Raw genomic sequence first — 19,814 nt, 5'->3', positions numbered from 1 at the left:
CAAAGATAAACATCCTTCCATCTGTCTTTTGGGGTGTTTTGCAGCAAATGCCTGAGAAGCAGAAGATGTGTTTTGTGATTTCTATTTCACATCTTCATGTAAGAAGGTAAGCTATGAAAACCTTGGCGTGGAGGCTCAGGCTTGTAATACCTTGGGAGGTAGAGGCAGGAGGATCAGGAGTTTAAGGTCATTCTCTGCTACACAGCAGAATGGGAGGCCCCCCTGGGTTATGTGAGACAAGGAGGAAACCATCTATTGTTAACATCGGTAGTGGTGGTTTAACTCTTTATAAAGCGATTTTCACACTACCTTCTCTTAACCTCACCACTTCCTCTTGAATAGAACAGACAGCAGGGATCATCAACATCCCCTTTTTACAAATTAGGAAACTGAGATTACTAAATGCGTTCCAAAGGCCTCCCGGGAATGGGCAAGGGGATTGCCACTATTGAAAAAGGATTGACACTTGTTAAGACGTCATTAACTCTATTGTGAATGTGAGCACCTTTGCTGCTGGGCTACCGATCAAACCTAAGGCCCCTCTATGCAAGGGCGGAGCTTTACCACCGGACAGGTCTCCACACTCCTCCCCAATGAAGTCCTTATCAAGTCTCCTGCAGCTGGAGCCATGAAGGGGAAACTCAGCTGGAGATCCGTAGCTGGGGAACAAAGAGAGTGAAGTGAGTCAGTGGACAGAAAATCACTAAGAGGACAACCATGGCAGGGGTATTCTTGCTAAGGGCAGACCGCGGATTTACATCAAAGGTGGGACGGTAAATCCGTTCAGATATTGAGACAGCAAGAAGGATTCTTGCAAAAACTGAGCTCAGCTGGAACCACCAGGAAGGCCTCTCCCAGAAGGGGGCTTAGAGGTAACAAACTTAAAACAATTCGGTGAGGGCGAGCCCGCCACGGTCCCATCCTCACGGGAGGAGAGGGGTGGCAGGCCGGAGGAGCTGCGGGGTGGTGTCCCCCGGGTCCGGCTCTCCTTTAAAGGAAGCATCGCCTAGCACCAAGGGCTGCATGGAAAAAAGAGAGAGGGCTCGCAATCCATGCAACTGGCCCCGCCCCCGTCAGCGGGCTCCCAGATTCAGGGCGGGACTCCGCCGGTCGGCGGACGGGGTCGCTGGCGCTGATTGGCTACCCGCGCGGGCTTGGGGTTTCCCCCGACTCCGCCCCATTGTCGCCGGGGCGCGCTCCTTCAGCCCGCGAGCGCGCGCGCCCAGGCTCCAGCCGCACCGCCGGGCGGGAGGAGCCGGAGCCCGCGTCCGTCCGTCCCTCCCTCCCTCCTCTCGCCCTCCCACCCCCACGGGTCCTCATCCTTAAAGCTCGAGTCCGCTCGCTCCGCCTGTTTGGAGAGAGGGCACCGGGCAGCGGCGAGCGTGCGGCCGCGGCGAGGCAGCGCTGACAAGGGCAGGCAGGCGCCCGGAGGCGACGGAGCGGCGGCAGCCCGGCCCCGAGTCCCCGTTGAAGCGGGGAGGGCGGGAGGGACGGGACGGTGAAGGGAGGAGGGGTCCAGGTCCTGCTCGCAGCCCTGCACGGTCGCAGCGCGCAGCCTGGCCCATTCTGCCGGGGCGCAGTACCCTCCCCCGCCAGGACCCGAGGCGCAGTCGCTTGGGGCCGCCGCCACCCCGCGGGCGAGGCTCCCGGGCATCGGCTCTCCCGACCCGCCGCGGTCCGTTCCAACCGCCGCCCGCCCCCAGGGCGCCGTCCCGCCGGAGACCATGTTCGACAAGACGCGGCTGCCGTACGTGGCCCTCGATGTGCTGTGCGTCTTGCTGGGTACGTACGTCAGGCGCCGGGGTCCCCGGGGGTCTTCCGGGCGGGCGGGGGTGCGGGGAGGCGGGGGTGGGGTGGGGTGGGTTGGGGGACGACCCTGCCGCGGAGCCGCGCACTTGGGGTAGGGTGGGTGTGCCCGGCCCCGCGCGTGTGTGTACGCGCGCGCGCGCGCGTGCGCCGCCGCTGCGGGGAGAGAGTTGTCCGGGGAGCCCGCTTGCGCAGCTAAAGGGGGGACCCCCCGCTTCTGCATCCTGCACTCTGGCTCCCGCGTGGGGCTCCCCCTGCCTGTCTGCCGGTGCGCTGAGTCCTAGCCCTGCTTGGCCGCTCTTCTCGCCTGTGCTGTTACTCTCTCTTTTTCCCCCCTCGGCCACACTCTACCGGACAGGGTGGGCTCCTCCCTCTCCAAGGTGCAGGGAAGCCTAGCCACTGGCTCATCAGGTTCTGCAGCGAAGCTGGAGGTTTGATGCAAACCCCCCCCCCCCCAACCTCCAGGCTTCTCTGGAGCAGCAGGCTCCAGCGCTCGGTGTACCATAACTTGTGAGAAAGCACTTAAAAAGTTTTCGACTATAAAAAGGCTTAGAACGTTCCTAATTAGAAGGCGTTGCCAGGTTGTAAATTGTCAGGTTGCAAGAGGGGATGAGGATGCCAGGTTTCTGCCTGGTGAGGTGTGAAGAAAGTTGCGTTCTCTACCCCCCCCCCCAACCCAAACGCAGGAGTCCTGCCCTTGCGCGGCGGTTTACCTTTCTGTCTCCTGTGACAGCCCAGGAAGGAGTTCTAGACACTTCTCTAGCTACAGCCAAGTCGGCGTTATTTTCCTGATCGGAAGAATTCAGTTTGGGGGGGGGGTCTCTGGTCGCCAGGTCTTTGTTTCTTTCCGGGGGAGGGGGGTGGAATCATCTGGACAAGGGCTAGGCTTCGGAAGCAGTGGCTTCCACCTTCTTTTCTGTCTAGTCAGTTGTAAACCGTTGGAGGTTTGGGTGATGGTTAAAGCAATTGAAGTAGTCCTGGCAAGTTCTCTAGGCGACTAGTGGCTTTTGCATCTTAGGTACAGATATGCCTCCCGGCTTCTCAGAGATAAGACCTATTTCCCCGGGCTTTAATCTAGCAGCTCTTGACTGACTCTTCCTCTCTCCTGCTTCCAGCCTGACCGTTTAGACGCTTCCAGTCTTGTCAAATTGTGAAAATTTCGGTACTTTTTTTTTTTTTTAAATGCATTTTCTTAGAGTCCTTTCTTTAAAAAAAAAATCCGTGCAACTTCTTTCTTTACCAGGACACCTTCTACCCCGCATTTTCCCAGTGAATTATACCGTTGGTTTAAAAGAGAGGATTCAGTCTTAGGACAGGCTTTAGTACCATGTGGTAGCCTGTAACCCAGGCACCTGTGAGGTGGAGGCAGGAAAATATTTAGTTCAGATCCAGCCTAGGGTACCTAGGAAGATCCTGGGTCACTAAACAAAAGCGGTCTTTGTGGAAACACCTTTTCAGATGTTAGGGCATATTATTTTAAAATTAATAGCTTAGGAAATATTTTTCTTCCTTCCCTCCCTCCCTTTCTTCCTCCTTTCTGGACAGGGTCTTTCAGTGCAGCCTCGTTTGGAACTTGTGCCTCTTCTTCCTCAACCTCCAGAGTGTTGGGGTTATTGGCATGTTCTTCCATGCCTGGCTAAATTATGATGTCATTTTCCTATACCAAACACGGATTAGGAGGGCCGAAACATCCCATACTTCTCATAGGCAGCCACAGCTCATGTTATTAATAGGAAGCCACGTGGTAGATCTATCCTTTTAAAAAATTCATGTGTGAGCCTGGTGTTCCGGCTCATGGTGTTCTGGCTCATGCTTGTAATCCCATCACTCAGAAGGTTAAGGTAGGAAGACTGTCATGAGTTAGAGGCTAGTCTGGGCTACCTACATAGTTCAGGTCAGCTTAAACTACGGAGTGAATCCCTATACTGAACAAATAAACTGACAGAGATCATGTGTAGTGGGAAAAACGTGTACGCAATGAAATTTTATAAGTTATATTTTCTGGTGGCCTGTGTTTTCAACGTGATACATTCTGTTGAGCTTGGGCAATCCGACTGCCCCAGATGACCCCACAGTTTCAGGAATATGATATCTGTAAGGCATTGATATATATATATATATATATATGTATGTATATATATATATAGTTTTTGTTTTTGTCAAGACAAGGTTTCTCTGTGTAGCCCTGGTTGTTCTGGAACTCACCGCCTGCTAAATTCTGCTTTTTTAGATTTTTTGTTTGTTTGTTTGTTTTTTGAGACAGGGTTTGTGTAGCTTCGCCCTGGATGCTGTAGAAGGGGCTCGAACTCACAAAGATCCACCTGCCTCTGCCTCCCGAGTGCTGGGATTAAAGGCGCGCGCCACCACCACCCGGCTAGAATCTTATTTTATCAGTGTAGTATTGTTTTTTTCTTGTGCTGCTACTGTAGTTTCTTTTAAAGTAGTTCAGTGCATTGTTAGGACAGCCCGGATTTCCCTTTTCCTAAGTAGAATGTAACCTACTTATTTTCATTAGAGATGTACAAAATGCCGTTAGATTTCACCACATCAACTCTCACACGTAACACGAAGGGAAAACAACGACACAGGACTGACTTTTGGAAGATAGGTTTCTCTAATAAACTTACCCTTTCTAGACGAGTCTGAGGATTGTACTGAACTTGGGACTTATCCACCTTACTGACAGCCAGGGATTGGCAGCCTAAGCTTGTCTTTGTTTCAAGAAAGCTTTCAGCCTGGCTGGAACTTTTTCCTTTTTCCCCTTTTCTGTGGCGCATCTACAGGTAAGGGTTGACTGCACTGGCAGAAAGATGATGAAGCACTTCGTAAGTATAGGATACGTGAAAGTGATTCATAATTATAGTGTGAATGTGTCCCACCATCACTCTGTGTGCCCATTTTAATATGATGATGGTCCATGGTTTCGTTACACGAGCCATTTATAATTTTTACCCAGGGTGATGTCTTTTGAAGTGATCGTTAAACAGTATGTGCATATGTGTTTATGCGTGTGTTTGTTTCTAAATAATCTCCATTAATTCTTCTATATGCATATCTAAATTATCAGCTCCTTCAGTGGATTTGGTAAATCCTTGAAAAAGGAGAAATTTGAGAGAGAATATATATTTGATTCCTCTGAAATGGAGTCTTGTCATCTCTGTTTCTTTTGAGTCTTTGATTTGACACGCCTATCATTGATTTCTGTTTGAATTTGCTTGATTGCTTCTTTATTTATAGATATGGTCTCACCATATAGTTTTGGCTGACCTGGAACCCACTATGTGGACCAGGCTGACCTTGAAATCAGAGATTCACCTGCCTCCGACTCCTAAATGCTGGTATTGAAGACGTGCGCTATCACACTTGGCCTTACTCCTGTTCTTTTGACCAGTGGTTCTAGAACTGTTGGTAAGTCTGTCTACAATCACCTGATCACATAAGAAAAGCTCCTATATAGAGAACAATAGAGAGTTTGTATAAAAGTAGCTATTTTAGCCCAATGTATTATACTGTATCCTGAATATAACTTACTTTTTAATTACTAAGGATCGGTCTGTATTTTAGCCACCAGGTAATAGATACCGAGTGCATTAATTGATTCAGTGCACACTGAGAGATGACTTTTGTACCTTGTTAGAGTGCTAGGGATATAAAGGTAAATAGGACAGTCCCCTCCCTAAAGGAGCACAGAGTCTGATGAAGGAGAAACAAACAGGATGTTACATCATGTTAAGTGTGCTAATGCAGGTATGGTGCCCTTTGATCACAGAGAAGGGCCATGTCTTAGTCCTATTTAGAGAAACGGCTTATCTGTTTACTCTTAGAGATACGGAAATGTCAGAAGTTGCATAGCATTACTCTTAGAATTTTTTCCCACCCATTTTCCAACTTGATCTAGGGGAGTGGGAGCTCAAGTACCTGTGCTGGTGATTTATCTCTGGGTAGGCAGGCCTGTGATATTTAGAAGACTGGGGTGGAGCTGGAAAAGCCGCCTTCTGCATGTCTGTATTTTGCTGTGTCTTGATTCCTTTTTTTTTTTCCCCCTGTATAATTCTTTCTGTGCCACACAGACCTTAGACTTAGTGCTGATGTTGCTACCTGAGGAGAAGCCACGGTTCGTAACTGCTGTCTCTACATGCTTTCAAAGTGGCTCCCTCAGCCTTTCCTCTTGACTGTAGCATTTGGGTGTGCTGGGCTTTTTGTCTGATTGTTTTCTTGTTTTGGCCAGGATCTGATAATACCCATCTGTGTCCAAACTAGAACTGAGAAAGTTTTCCTTCTTGCACCGGTCACCGGGTACAGCTGTCTTGATAGCAGATGCAATAGGGTTCTTGCTGGCTTTTTTTTTTTTTTTAAAGGTTTATTTATTTTTATTTGTGTATGTGGTGTGTGGGTGTGTGTGAGAGAGAGAGTGTGCGCGTGCGCGCGCGCGCGAGTGTAAGAGCTAGAGAGCCTGTTTGAATTTATGTGCAATGTGTGTACGGTGTCTGTAGAGTAAGATGGTGTCATATTCTCTGGAAAGATGCTTGTGAGCCACTGTGCGGGTGCTAGGAACCAAGACTGAGTCCTCCAAAAGAGCAAGTCTTCTTAACCACTGAGCCATCTCTATCCCAGGGTAGTCCAGTTTCCTTACCATGTTCCAAATAAAGCATCATTGGGCCAACACACTCCATAGATGTGGAATAAAATTTGACAGCAAAAACATTGGCTACCGACAGTAGGCAGTTATGAAATCTGTTCCTTGTTAACCCAAGTACTGATATGCCATTACCAAATGCTGACATCCTTTTAACACAGTCCCTAAGGAGTGATTCCTTTGCTAATCCCCAGGCTGAGTTGCTTTAAGAGCAGAAAAAAGATACATGGAAATAGTTCGGCTTCATAGTCTCCAGCATTTTTGTACCTTACCTTTTCTCCTAAAACTAATTCATTCATTCATTCGCTTATTTCATACATTTACCAACAGCTGAATAGGTACGAGCTTTAATTACGGACGTTTCTTTTGCCTCTGATGGAAGAAGTTGGCTAGGTTGGTTTCTCTAGCTTTTCTCATTGTTTCTAGTAACAGGAGGAGAGAAGGAATCTCCAGGTGAACAAAAATCGATCAGACTGCACGTGCTTGTGTCAGATTGAGATTCTGTCGCAAAGCTTTTCCTTAAGTCGCATGGGCAGTTTGGAACAAGAGCAGCGGCTGGAGGGGACCGCTACGCTTTGGTGACTACTTGGCTTCATGAAGTTGAGTTGACTTGACCTTAAATGTGCCCCACTTGGACTTGAGTATGGAGATGTTTAGAGAACTTTGTCCATATATGTTTTATGAACTGTGAATTCCCCCTTCATATTCTCTTCGAATTATGTATGTTCTTTTGGAAACTCAAGAGACGTGCTACGAATCATCCTCATCCCGTTCTCATGTAGTCGTCATTTTTGACTAAACTCTGCTAACGTGTTTGAGATGTCTGGGGACTTACTCTGATTCTAAAAAAAGCCAGGGTTTGACTATTTGAATGTGAGGTTTTCCCTGTTTGCCAGAGATGGGATGCTGGCTGCATAGGCGAGCGAACACTCAGATTCAGGTGGACCAGTCGGCACAGCATGGACTTTCAATTTTTGTGGGAAGGACTTTGGATAATTTTTAAAATTATGTTTGTGTGTGCATGGTGTTCAGAGAGCGACTTTGAGTCGTCTGTTTTCTCCTTCCATTTCTGAGTAGGTTCTGGGATTTGAACCCATGGCAAAGCACTTTACATTGGCTGAACCATCTCACTAGCATATAGTCTGCACAGTAAGCTAATTAGGGATTGATCGCATAGGCACCATTTTGTCTCTATTTTCTTTTCAAAACAGCATTTACCTTCCAGAGGTTCTACATGGTGGTTGCAAGAACCTTTCAGACTTTTTTTTTTCTTTTAAAAATGTTCTTGTTCTTTTTTTTTTCAGTTAAAAAAAATTGGGGAGGGGGTCTCATGTATCTCAGGATGGCTTTGAACTTGCTAACTGAAGGTGACCTAGAACTTTTGAGCCTACTGCCTGTGTCTCCCGAGCGCGGGCATTAAGGGAGTCCACCACCGAGCCTGGTTTTAGGAGGCGCTTGGGATCAAAGCGAGGGCTTCTTAGACGGTAGGGACAGTACAGTCTGCCAGCTGAGCCACATCCCCATTGGTTTTCGTTCCTCCCAACTTCCTTTTCTTTCTCCTGCTCTCTCCTTTCAAAAAGTAGGTTTTTAAAGTCTCGATGGCTTAGGCAGAGCTTTGTTTTGCTTTTAGTTTTTTTTTTCTTAACCGAAAGAAGTCTGGAATTGGAAACGACTTGCTCTTTGAAATCTGTACGTTTTTCTTTAGCACATTAGAGACAGTGCATTCTTGCAGTGGACTTTGGACCCACACTTCCTCAATTCAATTTCTTTTTCTTTCATTTGTCATCTCTGTGACCTTGGGAATGGTCTCTCTGAGTACCTCAGCTGTATAATATATGACCTATTTACATCTCTTTTGTGAAATTTAAATGAGTCAGTATGTAAATTACTTAGGCAAGTACCTTGCACTTACTATGTATGTGGAGTAAAATAATTCCCTGTAATTCTAGCACCCGTAGCACAATAATTAGTAGAAGTAACATCATCAAGTTTTGTGTTAGGGATAGAAATACAGACTATATGTTTTCTGTGAGAGCTCATGGTATGCTTTTGAGATCTTGTGTTTTATCAGTTAAGAATAAAACCTACATATATGCAATAGTAATTCCAGGCAAGGTGGAAACTGATCTGTTTAGTTTTGGTAGGCTGTAACTGAGTAAATGGAAAACTCATTGCTATATACAGTGATAAGTCCTAAATTTCACCGATTTAAGAAAAAGAGGATTAGTTACACCCTAACTATTTCTGCTGGTTTTTTTTTTTTTGTTTGTTTTGTTTGTTTTGTTTTTGTTTTTTCGAGACAGGGTTTCTCTGTGTAGCTTTCCAGCTTTCCTGGATCTCACTCTATAAACCAGGCTGGCCTTGAACTCACAAAGATCTGCCTGCCCCTGCCTCCCAAGTGCTGGGATTAAAGGCGTGCACCACCACCGCCCAGCTATTTCTACTGTTAAGTCCTAGGAATGGTTGCTCTGAGCTAAGATTCCTAAGATTTTTTTTTTTTTGAATAGCAGTAATTGTATGTTCTCATCTGTATACAAAGTCTCCCTCTTTTTTTGAGCCAGAATTTTATGTCGTCCAGGTTGGCCTTGAGCTGTCTGTGTAATCAAGGATGACCTTGAACTCCTGAGCCTCCTGCCTCCAGCAGAGAGCCTGAGACCTGCCACACCTCATTCAGATGCATTCTGTAATTTGAATTTCTCTTGCAATTGGGCAGCAAAGAAGCAGGTGTGCATTAGCCTCTCTCTCTTCTTCCTTTTTCCGTGATCTCTGTGTGTGTACGTGCCCGCACGCACGCACGCACGCACGCAGTGTCCCTGTGTGCAGGTCTGCGAGCACATGTGGAGGCCAAAGGTCAACCTCAGTGTTGCTCCCCCGGAGCCTTGGGTTTGGAGACAGGTTCTCTCATGGAGTCCCAGGTCTAGGGAGCCCCAGGGCCTCCCGTCTCTGCCTCCCCAGGGCTGGGCTTACAAGCTGGCACCACTGTGCCTGGCTTTAAACAACAGAACATGACATGGGAGCTGGAGACTGAGCCCAGGTCCTCAGGCTTGCAGCAGGCACTCTGTACCAGCTGGGCTGTCTCCAGTCCTCCTCTCTTTCTCTCTCACTGGATCTTTCTTTTCTTCCTCCTTTTCTTTTGTCCTCCTTCCTCCCCTACTTTTTTTTCCAGTCTCAGATAGGCCAGGCTGGAAGAATTAAAAGGGGAACACGTTGGTGAGGCTTTGGGGGATGGCTTCTCTAAGCAAGGAGTATTGGAAGTGCGAGATAATCACAGGGAGATGAAAATGAATTGCCCATGGAGGAGCTAGGGGGCTGATATTAAGCATAGGGAAGAGCAGGTGGCGAGGCCCAAGGAGGAAAGGGCATTTTAAATTAGAAAAGATGCCACTGACCAATTTTGGCATTGCCGTGGCATTTTGGAGCTCATCATGACTAGGGAAATTTCCCTCAGACTTCAAGGCAAAAGAGTTTTGGTTTTGGTTTTAAATTCTACATGCCCCGCCCCGCCTTGGGACTTTAACCTTAAATGTTACTGCGGCTGGCTGCAGGCCTGACCGGCGGTGAGCAGGTGAGGAACCGGTGTTGCAGATCTGCTGAGCGAGTAACAGGCTTCTGGGTATGAGGCTGCGGTCCCCAGAGGAGGCTGGGGAACCAGCCAGGAGATGCTCTATCAGCCACCACAGCCTTAAAGCAAAGCCAGTATCTCTTTGGACTTTAAAATTGTCCCTAAGCAGCTTATTTTATTTTTATTTAATCAAACAAACAGGGTTTTTCCATAGGGGGGAAAATAGAAAAAAAGGTCAGTGTGGTTGAGTTATCATAAGCATCTATACCCCCTCCCCACCTTCTTGCTTGAACCCAGGGCCCTATATATTCCAGGAAAGTGCTCTAACGCCGAGCCTCTCCCCTCAATTTCTAATGTCAGGGTAGAAAATAATAACATTGACTTAATGCTTTCTGGGCCTGTATAGACTTGCTCAGGGTGATTTGCTTGACCCTCTTCTGTCTGTAAGGGATGGAACTTAGCCCCAGGGTCGTTGAGAAACTGACCCAGGGTGGCTGTAAATGGTGGGAGTCAGGAATTGGAAGTGTACTTTTGAGGACTGTAACTTCGGAACAGGGATTAGTTTGTTCAGATTTGGGATGAGTTGTAATGAGTGGGTAAAGAAATGGGGGTGATATTTGGCTAACTAAAAATAGTGATTACCGTAGTGGCCCAAATGTTTTATGATTGCCTTTGTCCTGTCTGGTTGTGTGGTTTCAGTCAGTGTCTGATTACCATGTTTTGATGATCATGACATCTACTGTCTAAAACAGGCACTGTAAGGTTTACAATTCAAATTTGTAGTAACTGTGAAGAGTTAGCAGTGAGGTAACTAGTTGGGATGTCATGGAAGGATGCAGCTAGTTTGCCTGCTTCAGTGGCATGCCTAGAGCCTTCTTCTTCAAATGGTGTTATTGTTGTAGGCATTCCTCCTGAGTTCTCACAGGAAGGGAAGAACCTTTGCCCTTCCTGTATTTCAGGTGAATCATGGGTAGTGCTCAAAGCAAGGCATTCTAGCAGACATAGAACCTCGTGGTTTAGTCCCAGGCCGTCAGTTCTTGGAAATGTTGCTTGAATCTTTTTCTGGGTGAGGCGTCTAGGAAAACGACATAGGAAATGGGTAGTGGAAAAGCTCTGTAACTAGTTAATTGGCAGCTTCTTAAGCTGGGTTCTGCTTTGCTTTTTGAGTTCATGTACATCCATAGTAGGAGATGGTTGGCTGCTGTAGGCTAGAGAGGTAAAGGGAGAGAGAGCCATTATTTATTGGTGGTCTGTGATTTGCTTTTGGTAAATGTTTTACATAAAGTCATGTACCATGACGCAGCTGTGAAGTGTAGAGTATTGGTTTTATTTTATGCCCTACCACTGGGAATGCAAAAGTGACTGGAATAATAAAACTCACGGATTCTAATGCGTTCTTGCTTATTATGGAACACAGACTCCTGAAAAATTATGATATTACTGTATGATAAGTCACTAATCCTTGCACTGAGATTGCATGTGAATGAAACAAACTTTCCATTCTTAAGAGGTGCACACAGCCTTGTAAGAGGAAATAGGCTTCATTCAAAAATTTGACTGTGTTTAGAGACAATTTCCCCTAGACCATGGCTCTTCTCTATGGCAGAGGTAATATGAAGCTCCAGGAACATTACTTTTGCATGGTGCTGCTAAGTTATGGATCCTGTAGAAAATTCAGGAAACCAATCCATACACATTACATTACTATGGATACTTAGAAGGTATGTGGTACATGGTACATAGGCATTCAGATGTTTGTCATATGAATGAATGGATGAGTCAGCTAATCTTGTAAGATTTGAGAATATGCTTGAGTCAGCCAGGCACTCACAGAATTCTAGCTCCATCTGTTACTGTGATACTGGGCAGGTCACCCTAGCTCCTTCGGAATTTCCTCATCTAATGAGGAAAAGGAGGATGCTGCCAGTGTCTTCCTCATAGTGCTGTGAAATAGGATGAGATAATGAGTGAGACAGTGTTTGTGACATGTCTAGTTTAGTCTTGGCCTACAGGAGCCACTCAGTGTTGTAATTGTAATCATTATTGTTATTAAGCTAATCAACCAATTTTGTATCACTGACACATGGTATTTAAATGTGATTTCCTTTGCTAGTGAGTTTTCTTTTGGAATACTGTTGAATGGTCTAATTACAATTTATTCTCATTCATATACACCCACGGGATCGCGGCGGCTCCCCCCCCCCCCCCGTGTGTGTGTGTGTGTGTGTGTGTGTGTGTGTGTGTGTGTGTGGTAGGAATCAAACTCAGGGTCTCATACATGTCAAGCAGAGACTGTACTACTGAACTACAGCCCTAACTACAATTTCAGCAACATTGAAGATGCTCGTCAGAGCCAGATGTGGTAGCCCACGCCTTTAGTCCCAGCACTTGGGAAGCAGAAGCAGGTGGATCTCTGAGTTTGAGGCCAGCCTGGTCTACAGAGTGAGTTCCAAGACAGCCAGGGCTACACAGAGAAGCCCAGTCTTGAAGAACCAAACAACAACAACAACAAAGAAGAAGAATATGCTTTTCAGTTACTTAGCCCATTTCTGTTCCTGATCCGCAGATTGCTATGGGAAGTTTCCCCTTTTCTTTACTTTTTTCCCCTGCCTCCCCCATTTCTGTCTTTCTTTTTCTTCTTAAACAGGGTCCTGTATATCTCAGATTGTCCTCAAACTCAGCAGGTAGCTGAAAATGGCCTGTGAATCCCTGATCTTTCCTGCCCCTGCTTCCAGAGGACCAGGGTTGCAAGTGGGAGCTACCACACCACCAGGCTTGTTTGAATTATTTCTAACCTGTTTCTTCCTGGAATCACATCCTCATTGCACATGTATTTATATTTCTAGGTGAGCAGTCTACTCACGGCTCACAGGCAAGGTAACTAATGAATGTGCAAGGCTTGAGAGAGAACGGCAAACTAGAAACAGGAATGAACAAGGTGTTTGTGTTGTGAAGTTAGAATGCTTTGGGTAGTTAGAGCTTAGGTTAGTGCTTGGCTCCCAGAACATGAACATTTGGTTTCTTGATAGAAGCTGGTCAAGAGCTAATTGAAGTTTTAGGTTGACCGAGCTAAACTGCTAGCTGTTTGTATAACTTTTCGCAGCTAGTGTTAGCTTAAGGAAAGGGTGCACACAGCAGCCACGCTCACCACTGGTGTTCTGGGATAATTCTAACTCAAAGAGGGCATTTCGTTAAACATACGACTGTGTAGTTACAAAAACGTTTTCAAATGACATCCCAATTTGGTTTAGTTATCCAGGGCCACAGAGGCAAGAGAGATTTGTGGTAATCTTTTTCTCCAAAGGGCATAGATAAGATACAATTATTAAGTGTGCTGTTTTCCAAATACTCTCTGCATCTGATCCAATAGCCCAGTAAAGCTATCTTTGATGTTACCAGAACTTGTTAGTCAGGTTATGGGTAATGGTGATTTTACAGTTATGGGTGGTTATCTGTATTAAAACTGTGAAAGTCTAAGTGCTGCCATTAAATGTAGACGATTAATGAAACCCGGAAACAAATGTATAGCTCCTTTTTATGAAGAGAAGTTCTTGCATGGATTTTCCCTTTGCTCAAGATTAAACATTGTCCATGGTTCTTTTTAGTGAATGGCTGTTTCTTTGTATGATTTTATTTAAAGAGTTAAAAGTGTGGTTTAATAGGAACAGCCACCGATTTAGAGTCAAGAGTCTGGCCTTGCCTCTACTACTCCCTGTGATTTTCATGGCCAGAGCCACACGGCTGCTTCATTTAGTCATATGTAAATCATAATGAGGATGATGCCTGTCTCAGGGCCGTCGTGGGAAATGAGGTTCGTTTCAAAAGGGTCGGACATCTGCTGCAGATTGTATTGCAGTAGTTCATACCAGGGGCTCGGGACAAAGAAACCACAGTTCCAATCTAGTCTGAATGTCAGATGGACTGCCATCTGTATCAAAAGCAGTTTGTCTTCTCATACAGCATGTCTGTCACAATTTGGGGGCAAAGATACAACATTTAGAGGACTCTTTTAAAACTGTAATCTGCCCGTAACCTGCAGGACAGTAAATAGAGGGAATGCCCATTTAACAAAATAAATACAGTAGCTGATTCATGGTTGGGGTGGTGAGGTTTGACTGTTAGGCTTGGATGCTACAGTAAGGCTGCAGGTAACAGATAGATGGTTTATCATCATATGTATCTATAGTATTGTGATATAGATCTATAAACTCTTGGAATTTTACATACCCTACAGCTGCAGAGACCCAACACCACCAGAATTAAAATACCATAATATCTTGGCTAAAATTACAAGAAAACCTTAACAAGTTTGAGTCCTGTATAAGAACCGTATTCACTTTTTCGTAATAATTAAAAACTTATATTTAGGGATGGAGAGATGGCTCAGTGGTTAAGAGCACTGAATGCTCTTTGAGAAGACCTGGGTTCAATTTTCAGGAACCACGTGGCAGCTTACAACTGTCTGTAACTCTAGTTCCATGGCAAAACACCAATGCACATAAAAAATTAAAAATCCTTACATTTAAAAACAGTGAGATATTTGAAAAAATGAGGATGACTCATCTTTGCCATCCTCACGGTCCTGGTGATGCCAGCCTCCAGTGCTGGTGGATCCTGCAGAGATATGACCTAGATAGAGTCAGGATCCAGGCTAGAGCCTCTAGGGGGCTCTCAGGACCTGGGTTTCACCATCCCACACTGGTTGCTGTAATTCCTGGGTGCTCTGGGCCAGATCCAGGGGGTGATTTTCAGTGACCTCTGGATAGGGGTCATATTTACAGTGACTCAGATTTCCTGAAGTAAGAAATTTGATCCTTAGGTTAGCCAATTAATTAGACTTGTATTTTGAGTTTACTAGGAAAATGGGTAGATCTCTGGAAGAACTTCCTGATGGTTGCCCTGATTTCATACTCTCAGACTTTCCATGGTTAAGGATGAAATCCTAGAGCTGGGCATGGTGGCACATCTTGAGCTTAGGCATTAGGGGTCAGCTTCAGTCACATAGGAAGACTGTTCAGCAACACACATGAAGGACCACAATATTCCAAAACAGCCGCCAACGCCTGGATTTGGAAGGCAGGACCTTGGCTTAGTAACCAAGTAACGAGCCAAGTTGTTGAAGCACAGAAGTTAGACATCTGGAGCTGTCAAATACATCCAGTAGAATTATGATAGACATGTTGAGACAGGAGGCAAGGCTTTATTGAAACTGATGCAATAGGACAATACCGTCTATGATAAAGGGTGTAAATCGGTCATTTCAGTGGGCCAGCAGTGTTATCTATAAAAAACTATATTTACTCAAAATGAGTCAGAATGCATGCAATTTTAACAGAGCTTTATTATAATGCTTTGTATTGACATGTAAGACATGTTCATTTACTTTACTAGCATATTGAATGTTTGCAGAATTCTTTTGTCTCATGATGTACATAAACTTTTAAGTGTAGGGACACTGCCCGCCACTTCTTGCATCTCAAGTCCACAGCTCCAGGTTTTGTTTTGTTTTTGTCTAAAGAGGACTCTGTCTCTATCTCAGGATGTAGTCCTTGTTCTGCGGTCTGGTGTTACCTGCTACGTTTTAGGCATTTGTTTCCTCCACAGATATGTGCTCATTTACCATGTACCAGGCCTGGGTTAAGTGGTGGTCACACAAACAGAGAAGAAAACAAACCAGTGCCTACCTTTGAGGGAGAACTTGGGAACTGTGGCAGTTTATAGTAAGGGGCTTTGAAAGAATTACTTTCTGGCTGGGAATATCCTGTTCAGTAGGTGTTTAGCATGTGCATGAGCTAAAAAAACCCAAGTCAAACTGAAACGAAAGAGTTTGCCTGGCAGAGTGCTAGCCTAGACCTTAGAAAGAGAGGCCTTAGGGAGATAAGAGGCGTTCAAACTGAGGTAGTGGTAGTGAGCTAATGCAGTTGGTGGTGGAATTTGGGAAGCTGTAGGAGCCCATCTTAGTGACAGCATAGGCAATTGGTAAGAGATAGCTATACCAAAACCAGTTCTTAAATAAAGGGCACTAGGAGAGAACGAGATGTCAGAGGAAGGTGGTGGAGAAGAGGTGATGAGCGTGGTTAAACTTTACACACCTTTGAAATGTTTAAGGAGAGACGCTAAGTTGTAGAACTCAGCGGCAAGTCTGATTTTTAGGAGCCTTAGGCATATTGGTAGTAATTGAACTCAGAAGAACTGGTGAAATTCTAGGAAGTTATAAAATGAAAAGAGAAACACTGATACCTCAGATTGGTCGGAATACGTTTAAGACTAACAAACATGGTTGCAGTAATTGCTGGGTATAGCTTAATCTCTTCAGAAGTTGTCATGATAGTCCGAGGCGACAGCTTAGTCTGGAAGATATTTGTTATGCAGGCACAGGACCTCCATTTGTTTGCCCAGCCCCACATAATGAGCCAGTCAGAGGCCTGCAAGCTAGCTCCGCAGGTAAACTGGCACTTACCACTCCAGCCTGACTCACAACCTGAGTTGTAGCCTCCGAACCACAGTAGAAGGCGAGAACCAGCTGCTGAAAGTTGTCTTCTGACCTGCGCCCTCCCACATCATACACTCACTCTAACAATACAATGAAAAAAGCTGGAACTGGCGATGTATGCTTGAAATCCCAGGGGCACCGAAATAGGTCACTCCCTGGGTCTTGGTGGCCAGCCAGCCTAGCCTGCTCTGGTGAGTTTTAGGCCAGTGAGAGACCCTGTTTGTTTCAAAAACAAGTGGACGATGCCTTCCGAAGGACACCTAAAATTTCCCTCTGGCCTCCACACACTGGTGCACCCATGTGCACGCATACATTAAGAGAATATGGTTGTGATGAGAAGGGCAAGTGTGCAAGGGAGGAAGGTAGGCAGCGTGACTGTAGATTCCTTGAGACACTTTCAAGCTCATGCTCATAGGTCAGCTTCCACCCCCTCTTTGTGACAGTTTCACTCTGTGATTCAGGCTGATCTGGAACTCTCAATCCTTCTGCCTCAGCTTGCACACCCGCCCCCTTCCCTCCCTCTTATTTTGTGTGTGTGTGTGTGTGTGTGTGTGTGTGTGTGTGTGTGTGTGTGTGTGTGTGTTCACGATGTGTGGATGGGTGGTGGGGCACACAGGACATATGCCATAGCATGCGCGTGGAAGTTGGAGAACAACATTGTGGAGTCAGTTCTCTCCTCCCTCATTTCTGTGGGTTCAAGGGGGTCAGATTTAAGTCACCAGACTTTCATAGCAAGCACCTTACCTGTCCAAGCTTCTTATTGGCCCACGTCAGCTCTTGAAGTCAGCTCTTGTGGGCGTGTGCCGCCAGGTCAGGATCATTTCTTTATGAGGAGAATCGGAGGAAGACTGGTTGAAACCCTGATAGTTGCAGGTAATAGGTTGTCATAGTTTGCCGTGATGGCCTAGTCAGGGGATGCAACAATCAGTAGAAATAAAGGAAAACAACTTGAGATGAATGGTAAAGAAATAGTTGACCTCACTTAGAAATAACTTATTTGAAACTTACTGAGAAATAACTTATTTGAAGCTCGACATAGTGGTGTATTCCCCAAATCCCGGCACTTAGGAGGCAGAGGCAGGAGGATTTCTTCAAGTTTGGGGCCAGGCTAGTTTACTAGTGAGACGTTGTCTCCAAACAAAACGAAGGCAGCCTTGTTTTGGTTTCTGTAAAGTAACTGTTACCGGGTATGATGGAAGGCACTTGGGATTGGAGCCTGGTATTCCGAATTCAGAATTGTGCTCCACAGGTTTCTTCTACCAGTCACACTGTTGCTTGGTTCCGTAATGAAGGGAGTACTGTCTGTCTCAGGTTTGTTGGGTTTAACAAGACCGTCTGTAAATAAATAACCCATTCCTTAGGCTGCCCCATTCCAGTGTGGGCTCTCTTGCTTGTTTCTATGGCTGGAGGTATTTACTATATAGTTGCAATATTGAATGCTCACTCTTAACCTTAAAGAAGTAATTCATAGGAGTTCTTCCTTCTTCAACTTATCTTCTGTATGAAACAACTTGAGTGGATCAAATAGACATTTTTTTGAAAAATGGATACATGGTTTATTTCCATAAAAATCATAACTATTAAAAAAGAGAACATTGTAAAAATTTCTTGGCCAGTATGCTTTATATTTGTGTGCATTAAAAGAAAAGTGTGTGTGTGTGTGTGTGTGTGTGTGTTTTTGTAAACAGTGTGCTAATTTATAGATGCCAATTTGGTGTCTTCTTGACGAAGTGAGGGTTTTTTATATTTCGGAGACACTAAAGTTAGTAAATGTTATTTTGGTTTCTGGATGTTTGCCACTTGGCATAATTTCAGACTAAACCCATTCCATGTAAATGCTCTTGAGATTTGAAAGGCATTTTTTAAAAATTTGGTGGTATGTAAACTATAGTAGGTCTGAGGGTGTGAAGTCTCAGGTCTGGATCTCATTTGATTGTTTATATTTCCCCTACAGTTGAATGCTTGACTTCTAGCATGCTGGGCAGGTTTTCCTGAGCTACCTGCCTTATTTGTAGAGTTCCTGAAATTTTTCTGCACATATTTTGAGCACCAAGATACCTAATTTTGTGTCTAGATAATGAATCTAGTCAGTCTGACTTCTGTAAGTTTGGTTACTGAAACAGTCTCCTTAAAGATTTTAAAATTTGCTCTCACTGCTGCCCTATACAACTTCTGAGGCATTTGTGTATTAGCTCTTGTAGATGACAACTCTAGAATTTTCATGAGCATTTGAATTTGACAGCTTTATCAAAGAATTGGCATAATAGTGGCCATGTTCTATTCATAGGAACGTAGGCCTTTCTATTGATGGGAGAACTGATTTCCTCTAACTGCTGTTTAAGAAGACTTCATTGGCTCATGGAATTTTGTGAGCGGGCTTGCTGAGCCAAGTCTCAGTGTGTGTTCTCTCATAGCGAGAAGTAACTTAACAAGGCATTCTTCCCAAATATATAATTCTTTGTTTTACAAGTTTTATTGTATGTAGACAAACCCCTATAGCTCATATCTTTAAACCTGGAGACTGTACTTCAAAGGGAACATTTTCTTTGGTAACTCTCCTGCACTATCTGCTGAAGCTTGTTGGCTGTTGACAAGATGGACACATGTCTGGATACAGCATTTGATGAAATCTACCTATGGAACTGCGACACATTTTTCAATTTAAAAAATGACATATTCAGGTGGGTGTGGTAGCTCACGCCTATGATCAGCACTTGAAGAGGGTAGATTGCTGTAAGTTTGAGGCCAGCCTGGGCTACAAAGCAATGCTGTCTTAAAATAAAACATGTTTTCTAGAGCCGTATGTGGTGGTACATGCCTGTTAATCCTAGCTATGTGGAAGGCTGAGACAGGATTGCAAGTTTGGGGTCAGCCTAGGCAATACAGTGAGGTCTCATTTGGAAAACTGTGCCTTAGCTTTTCACTCTCCTTTTTTTCTCCCTTTCTCTTTCTTTTGACTTTGGAAATTCATGATGCTTCACTGGATAACTATCTGGTACAATCTACTTGGTTCCTCATTTTCCGTATTTAAATCTTAGATGATATGGAATGCTGTCAATTACTGAGTTCTAGGTTAGTTTTTTTTCTTTAAAAATATTCTGTGACTTCTGGGTTTTCTAAAATCAATTTGTAATTAATTGATAAAAATCTAAAAGGGCGACAAAATAAAATTTGTGTCATTTGTAATCCCATTACCACCCAGAGAGATGTGGACCTCTTTCCACACTGTGGTTTTGTATCTTTTCTGTGTTGTTTTATATCCATGTGTTTTATATATAGTCTTGATTGGCCTGGAATTTGCTACGTATTCTAAGCTG

General features: G+C 44.9%; 1 protein-coding gene across 4 annotated transcripts in view; it reads left to right on the top strand.

Annotated features, from left to right (window-relative positions):
- Window positions 1–1,327: 1,327 nt before the first annotated feature.
- Plpp1 (phospholipid phosphatase 1) overlaps window positions 1,328–19,814 on the top strand; it is a 66,296-nt gene continuing 47,809 nt past the window's right edge. Inside the window, exon 1 of one of the 4 annotated variants that reach the window (XM_037209435.1) lies at window positions 1,328–1,782. In XM_037209435.1, coding sequence (XP_037065330.1) covers window positions 1,762–1,782 — 21 coding nt within the window. In that variant the 5' untranslated portion in view covers window positions 1,328–1,761. Of the gene's footprint in view, window positions 1,783–5,067; window positions 5,215–19,814 lie in introns of those variants that run through there. The other 3 variants (XM_028884480.2, XM_028884471.2, XM_037209434.1) reach the window with 3 other exon arrangements.

Source organism: Peromyscus leucopus, chromosome 11 (genome assembly GCF_004664715.2).
Source record: "Peromyscus leucopus breed LL Stock chromosome 11, UCI_PerLeu_2.1, whole genome shotgun sequence".
Taxonomy (NCBI): Eukaryota; Metazoa; Chordata; class Mammalia; order Rodentia; family Cricetidae; genus Peromyscus; species Peromyscus leucopus.
The sequence above is the reverse complement of the archived record's forward strand: the minus strand, read 5'-3'. Positions and strand labels throughout refer to the sequence as shown.